Genomic DNA, 21774 nt, shown 5'->3' on the forward strand with positions numbered 1-21774 from the left:
TAATTATTTTTTTGGGATGTTTAGGTGACAAGTCTTGACTGTGAGCATCATGTCTCGTTGTACTCAGCGCAAAATGTTGACGAGTTTAAATGCAGTCTCAAACTCTGGAGCGAATCAAACAAACACTAAATTACTGTATGTGCTGTTCAGGTCCTGATAACTAGTGAGCGAGTGTTTATTAGTTAAAATGAGAGCAGGTCAGAGTGGAGGACGAAAAGGAAAACTCCAGCTTGGTACAAACCAACTGCAGCTTCTGCCTTGAGCATGCACGCGCTAGGAATAGATTGCATCCATCTGGATCGCTCAGTTGACCAATCCTGCTCGAGACTGAGGTAAGGACCTCATACCTAATTTAAATATGACACAGATACATAAATAAATGTTGAAATAAATTTAAGACTGATTCATTTATTTCTGTATTTATTTATTCTATTCAAAACTGCTTACAGCTACTGGACAACAGTCAACATTGAAAGGCAAAAGTAGTAGAACTGGATCATCCCACTCCTGTGACCAATCTTGCATGACACTGAGGTCAGGACTGCCTTTCTCATTAGCATACAGACACAGAAATAAATAATGAGGTAATTAATAAATGTGGAAATGAAATTTAAGACATTTCATTTATTTGTTTATTTACTTATACATTTATTTATGATGTTTTGTCCTCCATACAGAACAGACAACGGAACAAAACACCTTCCGATCTCTTACAACGGATGCTCTACGTCTCACCATCCACAAAACCCTTGTGCGCAATAGTACTCACAGAGTGTAACTCTTCCAGAGTAAACATATCCATTGAGCCCCTTGTGTTCTAACTTTAACTCAGAAGGTATTGCGGTACTATTTTGCGAGGGGAAGCCTTCAAAAGGTGTAACACCTGATCCTGCTTCAGTAGACATACAGTACCTGCAAAATCGACGGCATTGTCACACATCCGAGGTAGGCTTTGGCTGGTAGAAGTCTCTATAGTTGCTCTGGATAAGATTGTAAATTAAAGCACTCCGCTGCTGCTTACATCTGCGCATTACACACTCCTCCAAGGTCAATGCGTGTGTGGCATTAGTTTTGGTGCAAGCGAAAACAAACATATCTATTACTACTCTTGTTGATCCAACTCTGCCTTCGCTTTTACCTCAGCTAAACGAGAGAGATAAAAGCTAAGTTTTGTAAAGTTTGACTCTCTCTTGACTATCTTGCACATACACACCATTATAAAGCAACATTTAAATAACTGTAGCTATCAGAAAACTTTATTCAGCATAAAAGAAAAAAATACTTTTTGTGGTAACAGAGAATTAATAGAAATAAAAAGATATGCCAGTGTGGTATATAACTTTAATTTTAAAAACAACTCCACAAGGTAAAACTCTCAAAGAATTAACAGGATGGCATTATTTTGTTCTCCTTTTGGTCCTGGCATGCTCGACCTTCTGACTTCTGTCCTTAAAGAATGTCCTCACCGAATGAGTAAAATACTGTGTTCACCAAGCAATTTGGGGATTTGTTTTAAAGAGACCGTAGTCTTCTTTCCTGAAAAAGGCCACTTCTGTTTCATTTGCTGAAATGACAAATGGAAGAAATACAACCTTAATTTTATAAAATTGAATTAAACTATACAATCTTCTCAATGAAAATAGCAAAATCTTACCAACATCAGCAGCTCTAAGGGTTTGGCCATCTTGTAGAATGAGATTGTCATCGTCATCTAAACTCATCACCAGTTCATTAGTCTGCCAAAAGAAAACAACATTTTATTTCCACTTAAATGGCAACTTTGGAATTCTCTAACTGTAGACATTTGGCTTGCCCAATCACAACACTTGTGACTTCCATCAACATTATGTATGAACTCGGGATACATGTATAATATAGATGGCTGATGTACTATTGGCTGGTAAGTAAGAAACGGATATAATTTGCATTAATCTTTGGTTTAAGATATAAACATTTTTTGCAGAGACACTCACTAAAGGGATTTGCAGAAACTTTTCTTTACGCAGGGCTCCAGACTAACTTTTTCATTTAGGTGAACCAGTGCATAATTTAGGTGCACCCAAAAATGTGCCTTTTGATATTATTATGACCATTTTAAACAACTGATATAATGATATAAAGCATTATAATGCAAGTTCAACCTGTAAAAGAGCAATGAACTTGAAAAAGAATATTCAGTCTGACATTTGAATAACAAATAAAAATTCCAAATTAAATAAAACATTAATAAAACGAGCACCTGCACGTTGAAGCCTGTTGCGGTCGGGGGAGAGAGCGGTCGATGACCAAGCGCACGTCTCCGCGTTGGATGCGTTTTCCTCTCTCTGGCAAGGATAAAAGCTTCACTTCCTGTAGCCACCAGGGGGCGCTGTGATTTAAAGTCATGATTTCTGTGTAGATGTCATCAGGCCGGGACTCTAGTCTTACATGTCTAGTTTGGACTCAATTGGACAATATATGTCCGAGATACAGAATCACGTGTTTTGATGGCGTTTAATCAAACTTCGACGCCACGGTCACACGGCCTTAAAACCATATGAATATCTTCGGGGGGGGGGCTGTTGATACACACATGTAGTTTGAGTGAGATAGAACCATGAACACGGAAGTTACAGCAATTTCGTGTTTCACGGCGAGTTGATGAACTTTGACGCCACGCCACGGTCACACGGTGTGACGAAAAATCAATCCCTAAATCATTTTTTATCTACATCTCGTTGTGATGACACTCATCTGAATTTGGAGTTCACCTGATAAAAGCCCTGGGACAAGTACATCAAAGTAAAAATGGTGAATATGGTCAAAATGGCCACTAAATTAAAAATGGCGTACTTCCTGTTTGGTCTAACACATCGATCCAAGAGACTTATTTGTTTGTAATGAAAAGACACATGCCATACTCAATTTTTGTACAAGTCGGCCAATCGTAGTGCCGGGGCTGCCCTTTAGGGGGCGCTAGTCAGTTTTCTTGCCACGCCCATTCCTTAAAACCATATGAATATCTTCAGGGGGGGGATGTTAACACACATATGTAGTTTGAGTGAGATGGACCCATGAACACTGAAGTTACAGCAATTTCGTGTTTCGCGGCGAGTTGATGAACTTTGACGCCACGCCACGGTCAGACGGTGTGACGATGGACAAATCCCTAAATCAATTATTATCTCCATCTTGTTGTGATGACACTCATCTGAATTTGAAGTTGATCTGATGAAAGCCCTGGGACAAGTATGTCAAAGTAAAAATAGTGAATATGGTCAAAATGGCCACTAAATAGAAAATGGCGGGCTTCCTGTTGCGTTTTTCATAATGCTCTAAGAGGCTTTTTTTCATCATTCGTCACGATACACCTCTCGCCCGATTTTGGTGAAAATCGGTTATGTGGAAACCTAGCGGCTGGGTTCCAGGGGGCGCTGTTGAGCCATTTTGCCACGCCCATTTCCAAAACTCCAGAATACTGTCATTTTCACCAAGTTCTAATATACTGCAAAGTTTAGCAACTTTTTGAGCATGGGAAAGCCCTCAAAAAGCAAATTTAGGATAGTGACAATAATAATAATAACTAGGGCTACGTTGTAGCACTAACGGGCCCGAGCACACGCGCGTTTCAAGTCTGTCGCGGTCGGGGAAAAGACAGCGTTCAATGACCAAGCTCTCGTCTCCGCGTTGCATGGGTTTTTTTGCACTGCGGCTAGGATAAACGCTTCACTTCCTGTAGCCAGCAGGTGGCACTGTGATTTTAAGTCATGGTGTCTTTGTAGATGTCATCAGGTCGCGACTCTTGTCTTACATGCTTAGTTTGGACTTGATTGAACCAAATATGCCTGAGATACAGAAGCTCGTGTTTCGCTGGCGTGTAATCAAACTTTGACGCCAGGCTACGGTCACAAGGAAGGACGAAATGTTAAAATTCCAATAACTTTAGATCTCCATCTTGTTTCGAAGACACTCATCTTAATTTTAAGTAGATCTGATGAAAGCCCTACGACAAGTATGTCAAAGTAAATATGCTGAATATGGCCAAAATGGCCACCAAATCCAAAATGGCGGGCTTCCTGTTTACTCTAGCATATCTATCCAAGAGACTTATTTCTTTGTCATGAAAAGACACATGTCCCCGTCGATTTTCGTAGCTGTAGGCCAATCATAGTGCCGGGGCTGCCCTTTAGGGGGCGCTAGTCAGTTATTTTGCCACGCCCATTCCTTAAACCCATCTGACAGCTTTCAGGGGGGTGCTGTTGACACACACATGTAGTTTGAGGGAGATTGAACCTTGAACACGTTGATGAACTTTGATGCCACGCCATTAATATGGCGTTTGACGAAAAGTCACAGTAATCTTATATCTTCATTATCAATCCCTTGAGACCCATTCGCCACAGTTTGACATGGTTGCGCAAAGTGGATGAGGAGAAATACTTCCAAGTGTAAGACGTACAAAAAACAAGACATTTCCTGCTGCCACCAGGGGGCGCTGTGCTTTTAAGTCACGATTTCTGTGTTTATGTCTTTGGGTCGCGACTCTTGTCTTATGTGTCTAGTTTGGACTCGATTGGACCAAATATGTCCGAGATACAGACGACCGTGTTTTGATGGCGTTTAATCAAACTTTGACGCCAGGCCACGGTCACACGCTCTGGTGAAAAGTTGATCTTTTGATAACTTCAGATCTCCATCTTGTTGTGATGACACTCGTCTAAATTTTAAGTTGATCCGATGAAAGCTCTACGACAAGTACATCAAAGTAAAAATGTGGAATATGGCAAAAATTGCCACTAAATCCAAAATAGCGGACTTCCTGTTGCGTTTTTCATAATGCTCCAAGAGGCTTTCTTGTGCGTCTCGTCATGATACACAATTGTCTTTATTTTCGTGAGGATCGGTTAAAGCTAACTGAGGGGGCTTTCCGTAGGTGGCGCTGTTGAGCTATTTTGCCACGCCCATTTCAAATTACTCCAGAATACGTCAATTTCCACCACTCTCTAATTTACTGCAAACTTTAGAAAGTTTTTGAGCATGGGAAAGCTCTCAAAAAGCCCTTTCACTACGCTCAGAATAATCCTTTCAATTTCAATAGGGCCTCCCACCGGAGGTGCTCGGGCCCTAATAATAATAATAATAATCTTTTCAATTTCAATAGGGCCTCCCACCGGAGGTGCTCGGGCCCTAATAATCATTTCAATTTCAATAGGGCCTCCCACCGGAGGTGCTCGGGCCCTAATAATAATCATTTCAATTTCAATAGGGCCTCCCACCGGAGGTGCTCGGGCCCTAATAATAATAATAATAATCTTATCAATTTCAATAGGGCCTCCCACCGGAGGTGCTCGGGCCCTAACTAGGGCTACGTTGTAGCACTAACGGGCCCGAGCACACGCGCGTTCCAAGTCTGTCGCGGTCGGGGAAGAGAGAACGTTGGATGAGCAAGCGCTCGTCTCCGCGTTGCATGCGTTCGGCACTGCGGCAAGGATAAACGCTTCACTTCCTGTAGCCACCAGGGGGCTCTGTGATTTTAAGTCACGATTTCTGTGTAGATGTCTTCAGGTCGGGAATCTTGTGTTATGTGTCTAGTTTGGATTTGATCAGACCAAATATGTCTGAGATACAGAAACACATGTGTTGATGGCGTTTCATCAAACTTTGACGCCACGCCATGGTCAGAGGCTCTGACGAAAAAATAAAATTTTGATAACTTTGAATCTCCATCTTGTTGTGATTAGACTCATATAAATTTTAAGTTGATCTGAGGAAAGGTCTACGACAAGTATATCAAAGTAAATATGCAGAATATGGCCAAAATGGCCACCAAATCCAAAATGGCGGGCTTCCTGTTTACTCTAGCATATCTATCCAAGAGACTTATTTCTTTGTCATGAAAAGACACATGTCCCCGTCGATTTTCGTAGCTGTAGGCCAATCGTAGTGCCGGGGCTACCCTTTAGGGGGCGCTAGACAGTTATATTGCCACGCCCATTCCTTAAACCCGTCTGACAGCTTTCAGGGGGGGGCTGTTGACACACACATGTAGTTTGAGGGAGATTGAACCTTGAACACCGAAGTTATAGCAATTTCGTGTGTCATGGCGAATTGATGAACTTTGATGCCACGCCATTAATATGGCGTTTGACGAAAAGTCACAGTAATCTTATATCTTCATTATCAGTGTCTTGAGACCCATTTGACATAGTTTCACATGGTTGTGCAAAGGGGATGAGGAGAAATACTTCCAAGTGTGAGACGTACCAAAAACAAGACATTTCCTGCTGCCACCAGGGGGCGCTGTTATTTTAAGTCACGATTTCTGTGTTGTTTTCTTCGGGTCGCGACTCTTGTCTTATGTGTCTAGTTTGGACTTGATTGGATCAAATATGTCCGAGATACAGACGCCCGTGTTTTGATGGCGTTTAATCAAACTTTGACGCCACGCCACGGTCACAGGCTCTGACGAAAAGTTGATTTTTTTGATAACTTTAGTACTCCATATTGTTGTGACGACACTCGTCTAAATTTTAAGTTGATCCGATGAAAGCTGTACGACAAGTACATCAAAGTAAAAACGTGGAATATCGCCAAAATGGCGACTAAATCCAAAATGACGGACTTCCTGTTCCTTATTTCATAACGCACTGAGAGACTTTTTTGTGCGTCTGGTCACGATACACAACTGGGTATTTTTTTTGTGAGGATCGGTGAATGCTAAATGAGGGGCTTATCCGTAGGTGGCGCTATTGAGCTATTTTGCCACGCCTATTTCCAAATCCTACAGAATATGACCATTTTCACACATTTCTAACTTACTGCAAAGTTTAGAAACTATTTGAGCATGGGAAAGCCCTCAAGAAGCCAATTTAACTTGGCGGAGAATAATAATAATAACTAGGGCTACGTTGTAGCACTAACGGGCCCGAGCACACGCGCGTTTCAAGTCTGTTGCGGTCGGGGAAGAGACAGCGTTCAATGACCAAGCGGCCGTCTCCGCGTTGCATGGGTTTTTTGCACTGCGGCAAGGATAAACGCTTCACTTCCTGTAGCCAGCAGGTGGCGCTGTGATTTTAAGTCATGGTGTCTCTGTAGATGTCATCAGGTCGTGACCCTTGTCTTACATGTCTAGTTTGGACCTGATTGAACCAAATATGCCTGAGATACAGAGGCTCGTGTTTCGATGGCGTGTAATCAAACTTTGACGCCTGGCCACGGTTACACGCTGTAACCTATAGTTGATGTTTTGATAACTTTAGTACTTCATCTTCTTGTGAAGACACTCATCTAAATTTTAAGTTGATCTGATGAAAGCTGTACGACAAGTATATTAAAGTAAATATGCAGAATATGGCCAAAATGGCCACCAAATCCAAAATGGCCGGCTTCCTGTTTACTCTAGCATATCTATCCAAGAGACTTATTTCTTTGTCATGAAAAGACACATGTCCCCGTCGATTTTCGTAGATGTAGGCCAATCGTAGTGCCGGGGCTGCCCTTTAGGGGGCGCTAGTCAGTTATATTGCCACGCCCATTCCTTAAACCCATCTGACAGCTTTCAGGGGGGGGCTGTTGACACACACATGTAGTTTGAGGGAGATTGAACCTTGAACACCGAAGTTACAGCAATTTCGTGTGTCATGGCGAGTTGGTGAACTTTGATGCCACGCCATTAATATGGCGTTTGACGAAAAGTCACAGTTATCTAATATCTTAATTATCAATGCCTTGAGACCCATTCGCCACAGTTTGACATGGTTGCGCAAAGTGGATGAGGAGAAATACTTCCAAGTATAAGACATACAAAAAACAAGACATTTCCTGTTGCCACCAGGGGGCGCTGTGATTTTAAGTCACGATTTCTGTGTTGTTGTCTTCGGGTCGTGATTCTTGTGTTATGTGTCTAGTTTGGACTTGATTGGACCAAATATGTCCGAGATACAGACGCCCGTGTTTTGATGGCGTTTCATCAAACTTTGACGCCATGCCACGGTCACAGGCTCTGACGAAAAGTTGATTTTTTTGATAACTTTAGTAGTCCATATTGTTTTGATGAGACTCGTCTAAATTTTATGTTGATCCGATGAAAGCTCTACGACAAGTACATCAAAGTAAAAACGTGGAATATCGCCAAAATGGCGACTAAATCCAAAATGGCGGACTTCCTGTTGCTTTTTTCATAACGCACTGAGAGACTTTTTTGTGCGTCTGGTCACGATACACAACTGGGTATTTTTTTTGTGAGGATCGGTGAATGCTAAATGAGGGGCTTATCCGTAGGTGGCGCTATTGAGCTATTTTGCCACGCCTATTTCCAAATCCTACAGAATATGACCATTTTCACACATTTCTAACTTACTGCAAAGTTTAGAAACTTTTTGAGCATGGGAAAGCCCTCAAAAAGCCAATTTAACTTGGGGAAGAAAAAAAATAATAACTAGGGCTACGTTGTAGCACTAACGGGCCCGAGCACACGCGCGTTTCAAGTCTGTCGCGGTCGGGGAAGACACAGCGTTCAATGACCAAGCGCTCGTCTCCGCGTTGCATGCGTTTTTTGAACTGTGGCAAGGATAAACGCTTCACTTCCTGTAGCCAGCAGGTGGTGCTGTGATTTTAAGTCATGGTGTCTCTGTAGATGTCATCAGGTCGTGACTCTTGTCTTACATGTGTAGTTTGGACCTGATTGAACCAAATATGCCTGAGATACAGAAGCTTGTGTTTCGATGGCGTGTAATCAAAGTCTGTCGCCAGGCCACGGTCACACACTGTAACGTACATGTTAAATATACTATTTTTACCCTCAATCATGAACTAAAGTTATCTATCAACATTAATTGTCAAACATCTGTAAGTGTAGCTGAGTTTCCAACACATTAAAACTGTTTGAAAGAACTCCTATGACCTGTGAAAGAAAATGTGGTCCTTGGTCAATTCATGGTCTTATACTGCCATCTACTGTCTAAACATTGCCAGGTCAGCTTATTTGACTCAAATATGAGTCAATGTGTTTCCTTCAGACTTTGTTGAAAGCCACGATCACACGGTGTGATAAAAAAATTATCTTTTGATAACTTTACACTTTCAGATTGTTGTGATGGCACTCATTTAAATTTTAAGTTGATCTGATGAAAGGCCTACGACAAGTACATCAAAGTAAAAACGTGAAATATGGCCAAAATGGCCACTAAATCCAAAATGGCGGACTTCCTGTTGAGTTTTGCATAACGCACTGATATACTTTTTTGTGCGTCTGGTCACGATACACAACTGGGTTTTTTTTTCGTGAGGATCGGTGAATGCTAAATGAGGGGCTTTTCTGTAGGTGGCGCTGTTGAGCTATTTTGCCACGCCCATTTCCAAATCCTCAAGAATACGTAAATTTTCACCGCCTCCTAATTTACTGCAAAGTTTAAAACATTTTTGAACACGTTAAAGCCCTCAAAAAGCCAATCACTTTGTATGAAGAAAAATAATAATAAAAACTAGGGCTACGTTGTAGCACTAACGGGCCCGAGCACACGCGCGTTTCAAGTCTGTTGCGGTCGGGGAAGAGACAGCGTTCAATGACCAAGCGGCCGTCTCCGCGTTGCATGGGTTTTTTGCACTGCGGCAAGGATAAACGCTTCACTTCCTGTAGCCAGCAGGTGGCGCTGTGATTTTAAGTCATGGTGTCTCTGTAGATGTCATCAGGTCGTGACCCTTGTCTTACATGTCTAGTTTGGTCTTGATTGAACCAAATATGCCTGAGATACAGAAGCTCGTGTTTCGATGGCGTGTAATCAAACTTTGACGCCTGGCCACGGTTACACGCTGTAACCTATAGTTGATGTTTTGATAATTTGGATTCCCATCTTGTTGTGATTAGACTCATGTAAATTTTAAGTTGATCTGAGGAAAGCTCTACGAGAAGTATATCAAAGTAAATATGCAGAATATGGCCAAAATGGCCACCAAATCCAAAATGGCCGGCTTCCTGTTTACTCTAGCATATCTATCCAAGAGACTTATTTCTTTGTCGTGAAAAGACACATGTCCCCGTCGATTTTCGTAGCTGTAGGCCAATCGTAGTGCCGGGGCTACCCTTTAGGGGGCGCTAGTCAGTTATATTGCCACGCCCATTCCTTAAACCCGTCTGACAGCTTTCAGGGGGGGGCTGTTGACACACACATGTAGTTTGAGGGAGATTGAACCTTGAACACCGAAGTTATAGCAATTTCGTGTGTCATGGCGAATTGATGAACTTTGATGCCACGCCATTAATATGGCGTTTGACGAAAAGTCACAGTAATCTTATATCTTCATGATCAATGTCTTGAGACCCATTTGACATAGTTTCACATGGTTGTGCAAAGGGGATGAGGAGAGATACTTCCAAGTGTGAGACGTACCAAAAACAAGACATTTCCTGCTGCCACCAGGGGGCGCTGTGATTTTAAGTCACGATTTCTGTGTTGTTGTCTTCAGTTCGCGACTCTTGTCTTATGTGTGTAGTTTGGAGTTGATTAGACCAAACATGTCAGAGATACAGACGCCCGTGTTTTCATGGCGTTTAATCAAACTTTGACGCCATGCCACAGTCACACGCTCTGACGAAAAGTTGTTCTTTTGATAACTTTAGTACTCCATATTGTTGTGATGACACTCGTCTAAATTTTAAGTTGATCCGATGAAAGCCCTACGACAAGTACATCAAAGTAAATATGCTGAATATGGCCAAAATGGCCACCAAAACCAAGATGGCGGGCTTCCTGTTGCTTTTTTCATAATGCTCCTTGAGGCTTTTTTGTATGATTAGTCACGATACACCTTTCCCCCGATTTTGGTGAAGATCGGCCATGGGGAAACCTAGGGGCTGCGTTCCAGGTGGCGCTGTTGAGCCATTTTGCCACGCCCATTTCCAAATACTCCAGAATACGTAAATTTTCACCACTGTCTAATTTACTGCAACGTTTGGCAACTTTTTGAGCATGTTAAAGCCCTCAAAAAGCCAATTCATTTGGAATGTAATAATAATAGGAATAATCCTTTCAATTTCAATAGGGCCTCCCACCGGAGGTGCTCGGGCCCTAATAATAATAATAATCATTTCAATTTCAATAGGGCCTCCCACCGGAGGTGCTCGGGCCCTAACTAGGGCTACGTTGTAGCACTAACGGGCCCGAGCACACGCGCATTCCAAGTCTGTCACGGTCGGGGAAGACACAGCGTTCAATGACCAAGCTCTCATCTCCGTGTTGCATGCGTTTTTTGAACTGTGGCAAGGATAAACGCTTCACTTCCTGTAGCCAGCAGGTGGTGCTGTGATTTAAAGTCATGCTGTCTCTGCAGATGTCTTCAGGTCGCGACTCTTGTCTTACATGCCTAGTTTGGACTTGATTGAACCAAATATGCCTGAGATACATAAGCTCGTGTTTCGATGGCTTGTAATCAAACTCTGTCGCCAGGCCACGGTCACACACTGTAACGTACATGTTAAATATACTATTTTTACCCTCAATCATGTACTAAAGTTATCTATCAACATTAATTGTCAAACATATGTAAGTGTAGCTGAGTTTCCAACATATTAAAACTGTTTGAAAGAACTCCTATGACCTGTGAAAGATAATGTGGTCCTTGGTCAATTCATGGTCTTATACTGCCATCTTGTGTCTAAACATTGCCAGTCCAGCTTATTTGACTCAAATATGAGTCAATGTGTTTCCTTCAGACTTTGTTGAACGCCACGATCACACGGTGTGATAAAAAAATTATCTTTTGATAACTTTACATTTGCAGATTGTTGTGATGGCACTCATCTAAATTTGAAGTTGATCCGATGAAAGCCCTTCGACAAGTACATCAAAGTAAAAACGTGAAATATGGCCAAAATGGCGACTAAATCCAAAATGGCGGGCTTCCTGTTGCTTTTTTCATAATGCTCCTTGAGGCTTTTTTGTATGATTAGTCACGATACACCTTTTCCCCGATTTTGGTGAAGATCGGCCATGGGGAAACCTAGGGGCTGCGTTCCAGGTGGCGCTGTTGAGCCATTTTGCCACACCCATTTCCAAATACTCCAGAATACGTAAATTTTCACCACTGTCTAATTTACTGCAACGTTTGGCAACTTTTTGAGCATGTTAAAGCCCTCAAAAAGCCAATTCATTTGGAATGTAATAATAATAGGAATAATCCTTTCAATTTCAATAGGGCCTCCCACCGGAGGTGCTCGGGCCCTAATAATAATAATAATCTTTTCAATTTCAATAGGGCCTCCCACCGGAGGTGCTCGGGCCCTAACTAGGGCTACGTTGTAGCACTAACGGGCCCGAGCACACGCGCATTCCAAGTCTGTCACGGTCGGGGAAGACACAGCGTTCAATGACCAAGCTCTCATCTCCGTGTTGCATGCGTTTTTTGAACTGTGGCAAGGATAAACGCTTCACTTCCTGTAGCCAGCAGGTGGTGCTGTGATTTAAAGTCATGCTGTCTCTGCAGATGTCTTCAGGTCGCGACTCTTGTCTTACATGCCTAGTTTGGACTTGATTGAACCAAATATGCCTGAGATACATAAGCTCGTGTTTCGATGGCTTGTAATCAAACTCTGTCGCCAGGCCACGGTCACACACTGTAACGTACATGTTAAATATACTATTTTTACCCTCAATCATGTACTAAAGTTATCTATCAACATTAATTGTCAAACATATGTAAGTGTAGCTGAGTTTCCAACACATTAAAACTGTTTGAAAGAACTCCTATGACCTGTGAAAGATAATGTGGTCCTTGGTCAATTCATGGTCTTATACTGCCATCTTGTGTCTAAACATTGCCAGTCCATCTTATTTGACTCAAATATGAGTCAATGTGTTTCCTTCAGACTTTGTTGAACGCCACGATCACACGGTGTGATAAAAAAATTATCTTTTGATAACTTTACATTTGCAGATTGTTGTGATGGCACTCATCTAAATTTGAAGTTGATCCGATGAAAGCCCTTCGACAAGTACATCAAAGTAAAAACGTGAAATATGGCCAAAATGGCGACTAAATCCAAAATGGCGGGCTTCCTGTTGCTTTTTTCATAATGCTCCTTGAGGCTTTTTTGTATGATTAGTCACGATACACCTTTTCCCCGATTTTGGTGAAGATCGGCCATGGGGAAACCTAGGGGCTGCGTTCCAGGTGGCGCTGTTGAGCCATTTTGCCACACCCATTTCCAAATACTCCAGAATACGTAAATTTTCACCACTGTCTAATTTACTGCAACGTTTGGCAACTTTTTGAGCATGTTAAAGCCCTCAAAAAGCCAATTCATTTGGAATGTAATAATAATAGGAATAATCCTTTCAATTTCAATAGGGCCTCCCACCGGAGGTGCTCGGGCCCTAATAATAATAATAATCTTTTCAATTTCAATAGGGCCTCCCACCGGAGGTGCTCGGGCCCTAACTAGGGCTACGTTGTAGCACTAACGGGCCCGAGCACACGCGCATTCCAAGTCTGTCACGGTCGGGGAAGACACAGCGTTCAATGACCAAGCTCTCATCTCCGTGTTGCATGCGTTTTTTGAACTGTGGCAAGGATAAACGCTTCACTTCCTGTAGCCAGCAGGTGGTGCTGTGATTTAAAGTCATGCTGTCTCTGCAGATGTCTTCAGGTCGCGACTCTTGTCTTACATGCCTAGTTTGGACTTGATTGAACCAAATATGCCTGAGATACATAAGCTCGTGTTTCGATGGCTTGTAATCAAACTCTGTCGCCAGGCCACGGTCACACACTGTAACGTACATGTTAAATATACTATTTTTACCCTCAATCATGTACTAAAGTTATCTATCAACATTAATTGTCAAACATATGTAAGTGTAGCTGAGTTTCCAACACATTAAAACTGTTTGAAAGAACTCCTATGACCTGTGAAAGATAATGTGGTCCTTGGTCAATTCATGGTCTTATACTGCCATCTTGTGTCTAAACATTGCCAGTCCATCTTATTTGACTCAAATATGAGTCAATGTGTTTCCTTCAGACTTTGTTGAACGCCACGATCACACGGTGTGATAAAAAAATTATCTTTTGATAACTTTACATTTGCAGATTGTTGTGATGGCACTCATCTAAATTTGAAGTTGATCCGATGAAAGCCCTTCGACAAGTACATCAAAGTAAAAACGTGAAATATGGCCAAAATGGCGACTAAATCCAAAATGGCGGGCTTCCTGTTGCTTTTTTCATAATGCTCCTTGAGGCTTTTTTGTATGATTAGTCACGATACACCTTTTCCCCGATTTTGGTGAAGATCGGCCATGGGGAAACCTAGGGGCTGCGTTCCAGGTGGCGCTGTTGAGCCATTTTGCCACACCCATTTCCAAATACTCCAGAATACGTAAATTTTCACCACTGTCTAATTTACTGCAACGTTTGGCAACTTTTTGAGCATGTTAAAGCCCTCAAAAAGCCAATTCATTTGGAATGTAATAATAATAGGAATAATCCTTTCAATTTCAATAGGGCCTCCCACCGGAGGTGCTCGGGCCCTAATAATAATAATAATCTTTTCAATTTCAATAGGGCCTCCCACCGGAGGTGCTCGGGCCCTAATAATAATAATCTTATCAATTTCAATAGGGCCTCCCACCGGAGGTGCTCGGGCCCTAATAACTAGGGCTACGTTGTAGCACTAACGGGCCCGAGCACACGCGCGTTTCAAGTCTGTTGCGGTCGGGGAAGACACAGTGTTCAATGACCAAGCACTCGTCTCCGCGTTGCATGCGTTTTTTGAACTGTGGCAAGGATAAACGCTTCACTTCCTGTAGCATGCAGGTGGTGCTGTGATTTTAAGTCATGGTGTCTCTGTAGATGTCATCAGGTCGTGACTCTTGTCTTACATGCCTAGTTTGGACCTGATTGAACCAAATATGCCTGAGATACAGAAGCTCGTGTTTTGATGGCGTGTAATCAAAGTCTGTCGCCAGGCCACGGTCACACACTGTAACGTACATGTTAAATATTCTAATGTTACCCTCAATCATGAACTAAAGTTATCTATCAACATTAATTGTCAAACATCTGTAAGTGTAGCTGAGTTTCCAACACATTAAAACTGTGTGAATGAATTCCTATGAAAGAAAATGTGGTCCTTGGTCAACACACTGTAACGTACATGTTAAATATACTATTTTTACCCTCAATCATGTACTAAAGTTATCTATCAACATTAATTGTCAAACATATGTAAGTGTAGCTGAGTTTCCAACACATTAAAACTGTTTGAAAGAACTCCTATGACCAGTGAAAGAAAATGTGGTCCTTGGTCAATTCATGGTGTTATACTGCCATCTTGTGTCTAAACATTGCCAGTCCAGCTTATTTGACTCAAATATGAGTCAATGTGTTTCCTTCAGACTTTGTTGAACGCCACGATCACACGGTGTGATAAAAAAATTATCTTTTGATAACTTTACATTTGCAGATTGTTGTGATGGCACTCATCTAAATTTGAAGTTGATCCGATGAAAGCCCTTCGACAAGTACATCAAAGTAAAAACGTGAAATATGGCCAAAATGGCGACTAAATCCAAAATGGCGGGCTTCCTGTTGCTTTTTTCATAATGCTCCTTGAGGCTTTTTTGTATGATTAGTCACGATACACCTTTTCCCCGATTTTGGTGAAGATCGGCCATGGGGAAACCTAGGGGCTGCGTTCCAGGTGGCGCTGTTGAGCCATTTTGCCACGCCCATTTCCAAATACTCCAGAATACGTAATTTTCCACCACATTCTAATTTACTGAAAAGTTTAGCAACTTTTTGAGCATGGGAAAGCCCTCAAAAAGCCAATTCATTTGGATGAATAATAATAATAACTAGGGCTACGTTGTAGCACTAACGGGCCCGAGCACACGCGCGTTCCAAGTCTGTTGCGGTCGGGGAAGAGACAGCGTTCAATGACCAAGCACTCGTCTCCGCGTTGCATGGGTTTTTTTGCACTGCGGCAAGGATAAACGCTTCACTTCCTGTAGCCAGCAGGTGGCGCTGTGATTTTAAGTCATGGTGTCTTCGCAGATGTCTTCAGGTCGTGACCCTTGTCTTACATGCCTTGTTTGGACTTGATTGAACCAAATATGCCTGAGATACAGAAGCTCGTGTTTGGATGGCGTGTAATCAAACTTTGACGCCAGGCCACGGTCACAAGGAAAGACGAAATGTTACAATTCAAATAACTTTAGATCTCCATCTTGTTGTGAAGACACTCATCTAAATTTTAGGTTGATCTGATGAAAGCCCTCCGACAAGTATGTCAAAGTAAATATGCAGAATTTAGCCAAAATGGCCACCAAATCCAAAATGGCCGGCTTCCTGTTTACTCAAGCATATCTATCCAAGAGACTTATTTCTTTGTCATGAAAAGACACATGTCCCCGTCGATTTTCGTAGCTGTAGGCCAATCGTAGTGCCGGGGCTACCCTTTAGGGGGCGCTAGTCAGTTATATTGCCACGCCCATTCCTTAAACCCGTCTGACAGCTTTCAGGGGGGGGCTGTTGACACACACATGTAGTTTGAGGGAGATTGAACCTTGAACACCGAAGTTATAGCAATTTCGTGTGTCATGGTGAATTGATGAACTTTGATGCCACGCCATTAATATGGCGTTTGACGAAAAGTCACAGAAATCTTATCTTCATTATCAATGTCTTGAGACCCATTTGACATAGTTTCACATGGTTGTGCAAAGGGGATGAGGAGAAATACTTCCAAGTGTGAGACGTACCAAAAACAAGACATTTCCTGCTGCCACCAGGGGGCGCTGTGATTTTAAGTCACTATTTCTGTGTTGTTGTCTTCGGGTCGTGACTCTTGTCTTATGTGTCTAGTTTGGACTCAATTGGACCAAATATGTCCAAGATACAGACGCCCGTGTTTTGATGGCGTTTAATCAAACTTTGACGCAACACCACGGTCACAGGCTCTGACGAAAAGTTGATTTTTTTGATAACTTTAGATCTCCATATTGTTTTGATGACACTCGTCTAAATTTTAAGTTGATCCGATGAAAGCTCTATGACAAGTATATCAAAGTAAAAACGTTGAATATCGCCAAAATGGCCACTAAATCCAAAATGGCGGACTTCCTGTTGCTTTTTTCATAATGCACTGAGAGGCTTTTTTGTGCGTGTGGTCACGATACACAACTGGGTATTTTTTTTGTGAGGATCGGTGGATGCTAAATGAGGGGCTTATCCGTAGGTGGCGCTGTTGAGCTATTTTGCCACGCCTATTTCCAAATCCTACAGAATATGGCCATTTTCACACATTTCTAACTTCCTGCAAAGTTTAACAACTTTTTGAGCATGGGAAAGCCCTCAAAAAGCCAATTCATTTGTTCCTTTCAATTTCAATAGGGCCTCCCACCGGAGGTGCTCGGGCCCTAATAATAATAATCATTTCAATTTCAATAGGGCCTCCCACCGGAGGTGCTCGGGCCCTAATAATAATAATCATTTCAATTTCAATAGGGCCTCCCACCGGAGGTGCTCGGGCCCTAATAATCATTTCAATTTCAATAGGGCCTCCCACCGGAGGTGCTCGGGCCCTAATAAGAATCATTTCAATTTCAATAGGGCCTCCCACCGGAGGTGCTCGGGCCCTAATAATAATAATAATAATAATCTTTTCAATTTCAATAGGGCCTCCCACCGGAGGTGCTCGGGCCCTAATAAGAAAAATGCCTTCAATTTCAATAGGGCCTCACACCGGAGGTGCTCGGGCCCTAATAATAATAATAATCTTTTCAATTTCAATAGGGCCTCCCACCGGAGGTGCTCGGGCCCTAATAATCCTTACAATTTCAATAGGGCCTCTCACCATTCGGTGCTCGGGCCCTAATAAACCACATACATAAAGCAGTAAATGAAATGGACTCTCTGGCTCTGTTAACAAAAATGCTCAAAAATAAATATACAACATTTGGCACAGGATACATGTTCCCAGCTCAGTAAACAGGATGGTTATGATTCAGATGAGCATTTAACTTTGTATTGTATTAGGTTAGTATTCCAGCCTTTTTACCTTAAATTGTATGCGTGCCTGCCTGCCCGTCTCTGTCAGGTTGTGTATGAAGAGCGACAATGACAATTTTGTTATTAAACGATGGTGTTGCATTATGAATCTGGATCGTTCCAGTCACTTAAACCCTGATGTCCCAGCTGTGCGCTTCTTGTGTTGCATGTAGCAGAGTGTGCACAACAAAGTGTTCGACTTTTTTTTCAAATGTGTGTCTCACACTCTGCAGTGAATCAAACAATCACAAGTATATGTCAGTACTGTACAGATCCTGATTGCTTGTGATGAGTGTTGATGTTTATGATTTAAGTGTAAAGTCAGCACAGGCCAGCAGGAGTGTGGATTGAGAACACTCAGACAGAGATTCTTACACGGTACAAACAAACTGCGGATTCGGCTCTGATCCGTGTCTAAACTCTGCAGAGATGAGAAGAGGAAGCTACATGAATCAATGAAATACAGACACAAACTAGCTTAATGTTTTGTGCAAGGTCAGATCAAAGACATTTTTTAGTCATAGATTTTAAACGGTCGTACTCTGGAGCCCTGTATGACTGTGTTGGACAATTACTGAAAACTAGTAATTATCTTCCAACACTGTCAAAACCTCACGTCATCCTCCCCTTCCAAACATGGAAGAGAACCTTTGGCAGTCTTCAGTTTTCATACAAACTCAAAGGGTGATTAGTTTGTCCAGTCTGGGCTTCTACAAGAAACATGGCAGCCTCCATAGAGAGGACCCGCCCTGATGCAAAACTTGAAGGATTGTATCTTAACCGGTCTGTGTTTGAAAGCAGATCAAGAGAAAAATTTGACCTTAAACGCTCACATGTGGCTTCTGTTTATTATCAACTTCTTCTCCTTGGTTACCTCCCTAAACAGCATGCTGCGTGTGAAGTCTAGTTGGACTTCTGCGCATGTGAGTCAAATCACTGTCATCACCAGTTCCCATTTGAGTCTGATCCTGGCCACATTTCAAAGATAATGTGAACAGCTACATAAAATAATTGGATCAAGAAAAAAATCTGAATTGAGAACCAAGGCTTGCAGTGTTAACTTAGCAGCCCTTATTGAGGTCCAATGGAGTGATGGATAGATACCTTTGCTCCATGTGCTTGGTGGATTATCTTCATCGTGTCTGAAAATACATTAAAAGATAATCAAATGAAAAGCATGATTTTGCACAATGCAATAAAGTAAAAATATAATATTATAGCTATATCAGATTTAGAGGATAAAAAACAATCATCTCTGGTACACAACGTGTCCCTTTATTTATTTGCCTCTCTGATCACTCCAATACCTTTTGGTTGCTAGTTAATGTAAATCAAGGAAACAATTTATTAATTCAAGTTTTATTATTTCTTGTGATATGCAACTGTTTGTTTGTTTTTTAATTTGATTGCTACAACATCTACCTCTCAGAATAACAAGGACAGCCTGAACCTGACAGGCCCCCCTGATTTTCAGTTCATCTCATTCACTCTAAGCAGACCTCACAATATGTTGCTTCGACAAACGGTCTTAAAAACTGCATAACAAGTTCAGAGAAAATATGGAATATTATGAGATAAAGTCACATACCATAGGCATAGCTCCGGAAAGGCGGAGGAATTCCTGGTCTTGTCACAATATCTGGAAGAGGTTTGGGATGTAATATTACATAAATATTGTATGTTATGATACGATGCATCCTGCTCCATTTAACTCACCGTCTCTGACCAGCTGTATGAAGTCATGCACCGTTTGGTCCAAGATGACCCCGTGAAAAACTACTGGTTTGAAGTTTCTGTGCTCGAATGACCTGACCAGACGAACTGTGACCACGGCTTTATTTGCCATGTCCTGCTGCATAACACGACGAGACCGTGCGTTTACTGCAATTTTAAACAGTTACGTGCAAGGAATTGTTTCGCATGTGTTTTAAGGCTGATTTCCGGTTATGTCATAAGGCCAGACTAGTCGAGAATGTTCAGAAATGAAGACTCAAATAGTCGATAACCGAGCGCTCTTTGGATTGTATCTGCAGAGTCCGAGCATAGATCCGAGAGTCCCTGACCCGTTTTAGATCTACGCATGCGCGAGCCACTTCTTTAGACATACGCATGCGCGAGTTCCAGTCCCACTCAAGGAAGGAAATTGAGCATCTAGCATTTGTATTAACCTATATAATTAACATAATCTAGGCTGAAAATTAAAACACTAGTAGTGTGTGTGTGTGTGTGTGTGTGTGTGAGAGAGCATAGTAGTGTGTATGAGAGCCTGTGATGGTACATGTGTAATGGGGTTAATTCGGAGTACAGCTGTGTGTCTGAGTGTATGCGTCTGCGTGAGACGGTATCACATGCACGCTGTAATCGCCGCCAGTCAGCGTGTACACAGAAACTAGTGGGAATGATACTTGTGGTAATGCACCGGAACATTTATCCAGAGTCTATACTATGTGACATTGAGTGTATTTGTCTCTTTTCCTGCTATAGTACTTGTGGTCAAGACAATAAGGATGGCGTGGGTCTCTGCGTTATTGTAATGAATTGAAGGTATGGCATAAATGGTAAATGGATTTATATAATGGATTTGTATTTATATAGCGCTTTTCTAGTCTGATGAAGACCACTCAAAGTGCTTTACAGTACAGTTTCACATTCACCCATTCACACACACATTCATACAGTGCATCTACTTGCAGCACTTTGTTATTCTTTGGGGGGCTGTTTAGGGTTCAGCATCTTGCCCAAGGACACTTATGCATGCAGATGGTTCAGACTGGGGGTCGAACCCCCGACCTTCAGGTTGGAGGACGACCACTCCACACCTCAGCCACAGCCGCCCACATAATGATTTGTTTTGTTTGTTAATGTTTTTAAACATTTTGATAACCTTTTTTAATAATTGTTTGACCTTAATACGACAGGTCTGTTTCATAGGGCTGCCTTCAGCCCGGATATTTATGGACACTTTTTTTCCCAAATTGAGATTTCATTTAGATTATTTGGCCTTGTTTAGAATAAGTTTTCTTTCTGATTAGTTTGTTTGATTTCTGGATTCTTTGTTTTATTTTATTTTGTTCTATGGGCAATGTGCAATGTGGTTGACGGGTACTCGCATAGAGCCGTTGTTCAGCCTGCTACATGATATCGTTCTCACGATATTGTTGACTTTCAGGAAGCATACCTTGAGCTCTATGAGACATAAATTGGGGGTGTTAAGATTTTACCTGTTCGCAGAGTATCTGACCAATGGAGATGTTCCCAGCTGCAGTCACATTTGGTGAACATGCTGTCTCACCTGATTTGCTGTTCGACTCCCTGATATTTTATCTGAGTCAGTGTGATCTCTTTTCCACTGCTTTGCAAGAGGCTCTAGTTCAATGAGGAGAGACTTGATTTTTAATTTACAATATTTATTTTGCAAACACACAAGATATGAATGTTTACAGTCTGTGGCTTTTAGACCCCTGTGAGATGTCATCAGGGTTAGAAGGGGGTGGAGCAAAGCATCAAACAGGAATACCCCCCCGGGGTCTAGACACTGGTGGTGGTTCATCAGTCAAACAATAGTTTTGGATGGCCCATATTTGTGAGAATTGTCCTATTGGACTTCGCCATTTGTGACATCCTCTGCCCTTAATTGGATTGGACATTTAGAAACACCCACAATCAGCTGATCACTTTGCAGTTTAAGTGCTCCGTAGATCAGCTGATCGTCTGCAGCTTAAGTCTTCCTCACTGAACTTGCGCTGAGCCTCA

At 42.0% G+C, this 21774-nt stretch overlaps 1 protein-coding gene across 1 annotated transcript; it reads right to left on the bottom strand.

The window, feature by feature from the left end:
- Positions 1–1327: 1327 nt before the first annotated feature.
- On the bottom strand, positions 1328–20044 carry c16h2orf76 (chromosome 16 C2orf76 homolog). The gene is made up of 5 exons (XM_061088512.1): positions 19738–20044; positions 19610–19660; positions 19126–19163; positions 1655–1736; positions 1328–1564 (listed from the first exon to the last, which is right to left on the bottom strand). The coding sequence occupies exons 1-5, from the start codon at positions 19877–19879 to the stop codon at positions 1488–1490; spliced, it is 390 nt and encodes a 129-aa protein (XP_060944495.1). The 5' UTR covers positions 19880–20044; the 3' UTR covers positions 1328–1487.
- Positions 20045–21774: the final 1730 nt, after the last annotated feature.

The sequence above is a fragment of the Limanda limanda genome, chromosome 16, assembly GCF_963576545.1.
Source record: "Limanda limanda chromosome 16, fLimLim1.1, whole genome shotgun sequence".
In the NCBI taxonomy this organism is placed as follows: Eukaryota; Metazoa; Chordata; class Actinopteri; order Pleuronectiformes; family Pleuronectidae; genus Limanda; species Limanda limanda.

What these genes read in the sequence shown, in the direction of transcription:
- c16h2orf76 (XM_061088512.1), bottom strand. Translation starts at nt 19,879, where the DNA reads ATGCAGCAGGACATGGCAAATAAAGCCGTGGTCACAGTTCGTCTGGTC. An exon ending in CATACAGCTGGTCAGAGACG is followed by an intron (nt 19,661 to 19,737) that starts GTGAGTTAAATG and finishes AACCTCTTCCAG; the next exon opens with ATATTGTGACAAGACCAGGA. An exon ending in ACCAAGCACATGGAGCAAAG is followed by an intron (nt 1,737 to 19,125) that starts GTATCTATCCAT and finishes TTCTTTTGGCAG; the next exon opens with ACTAATGAACTGGTGATGAG.